Here is a 2,035-nt window from a genome sequence, read left to right on the forward strand (position 1 = left end):
CGTAAGCAGTTTATGTAAATAAAAATGTCAAAAAGAAATATGCGAAGTATATAAAATGAAATTTCCACGATAATTCATGTTCAAATAATCAGCTGAAAATTATAATTATAATATAATTTTATTATTATTATTGTAATAAAATACGGCAACTATACACCTTCGTGCCCATCATGGTGTAGGTTTTGCCTGATGCACTCTGTCCGTAAGCAATTAAGCAAGAATTGTATCCAGAAAACATGGCATCCAAGATGGACTGGCCGAGTGTCTCGTAGATCGTCGCTTGAGTGGCGTAATTCTTCGCCTCAGGATCCGATGAATCGAAGCAGTAATCGAAATCATATCTTCGAGTTCTTTCGCGACTGTCTCCAACCTTGCTCGATGATACCTTTAAATTCGTCAGGGAAATCTCATTCGATTCTGCGCGAACTACCACTGCAGATCCAGTTAAGTTTAATTCCCTGCACATAAAAAGTATACGTTAATAATACACTTAGGATTCAAAAATCTATGTATAAGTCTAAAAAATTACAACACGAAAAATTCAGTAATTATAAAGTATAAAAAAAGATTTAAGAATCTGAGAATAAATATTTCAAAATTTAAGAATTTAAAATGCTTTCGAAAAGCTTGAAATTTCTATAGATTTCTGATATCTATTTTTTTGGATGTAAATGAAGATGATTAAACGAAGCATAATGTAGCTTTAAAAATGTTATCAAAATTTATTTTATAAAGATTTCGCAAAATCGATCGGTCTAACGAGAAATAACCGAGTGATATTGCTGAAAATACTTGCGAGGGGGAGTCAATAAACTCATCCATGCACTGCAAGCAGCTTTGCCAACATTTTCGAAGCTGGCATCGTTTTTCCACCTTCCTCGTCTGCATGTATGTATATACATACTTCGTTCTCTCGTAGCTATTCTTTTTTTTATTCATCCTTTTTTACCAAGCACATTTTTTCATGCTTCGTGGATCGGAATCGATTCATCGAAAAGCGGTGGCGGCAACGACAGCAGCGTGATGCATACGACCGTGCGTAGCGTTCACGGGGATATGCATCCCCCTTGTTATTCTATAGAGGGCTTTGCCCGATTTTCTCGAAGCATTCCGCGCAACCAGCCGACTGTTTTATAAAAAAATTATCTGCTTTACGCAACAATATTTTGTTAATTTTATAATTGTGACACATGTAACACTTCGCAACAAGTACAATATAATATTTTTAGTTGCATACCAACCGAATAAATTTGTACAAATAAAAACTTATAAGCGATTTAATTATAAATACGTTCGAGAATCCGAGTTTTTTTTTTGTAATGATGTCAATAATTCTGCAATAATAATGAAGAATATAATTATTTCATAAATAAATTAATTTAGGAATCCGCGCTGTAGTCGGTGCGCTTAAATCGGTGCGCTGGACGAGCCTCAGTATACTTTAACATTATTGAGTACAAGTATATTTCGACTAAATTCTAGCCTTCTTCAGCTTGACATCGTTGACAATAGAAACGTTTACGCGTGGAAAACCTTTGGTTATCTCCTAGTTATTATCCATGATCAGTTAATACGTTGAATAGTCTCATGGAAATCGAGATCTCAAAAAGCGAATACAGAAGTAAATCTCACAGTTTAAATTCCAAAATTATAAAAATATCCACTTTAACGAATAGTAGAAATGTCGATGATATAAATTGAACTAAACAATGATCTTATCGGTTGCGAGCCACGTGTTAAACTGGAACAGTCTAGTCAGTTTTCCACGTGTATAAATGTTTCTATTATCAAGCTGAAGAAGGTTAGAATTTAGTCGAAACGTACTTGTACTCAATATGTTAAATGCATTTAAGTATACTTAAGTTCGTCCAGTGATTTAAGCCCATCAACTACAGCGCGGATTCTTAATGCCTTAATGCCCTAAATTAATTTATTTATTATCGTTTAAGTTATTTTATTAGAAGGAATCTTATTATGGTAGTTATAATATAATTATTATTCTTATTATAATTATTATAATTATTATGAAAATATT

At 33.0% G+C, this 2,035-nt stretch overlaps 1 protein-coding gene across 1 annotated transcript in view; it reads right to left on the reverse strand.

Moving 5' to 3' along the window:
- LOC108686632 (centromere-associated protein E-like) overlaps window positions 1-2,035 on the reverse strand; it is a 43,959-nt gene that overhangs the window by 36,723 nt on the left and 5,201 nt on the right. The window contains exon 2 of the mRNA XM_018192057.1: window positions 158-458. Coding sequence (XP_018047546.1) covers window positions 158-458 — 301 coding nt within the window. The remainder of the gene's footprint in view (window positions 1-157; window positions 459-2,035) is intronic.

Source organism: Atta colombica, unplaced genomic scaffold (assembly GCF_001594045.1).
Source record: "Atta colombica isolate Treedump-2 unplaced genomic scaffold, Acol1.0 scaffold187, whole genome shotgun sequence".
In the NCBI taxonomy this organism is placed as follows: Eukaryota; Metazoa; Arthropoda; class Insecta; order Hymenoptera; family Formicidae; genus Atta; species Atta colombica.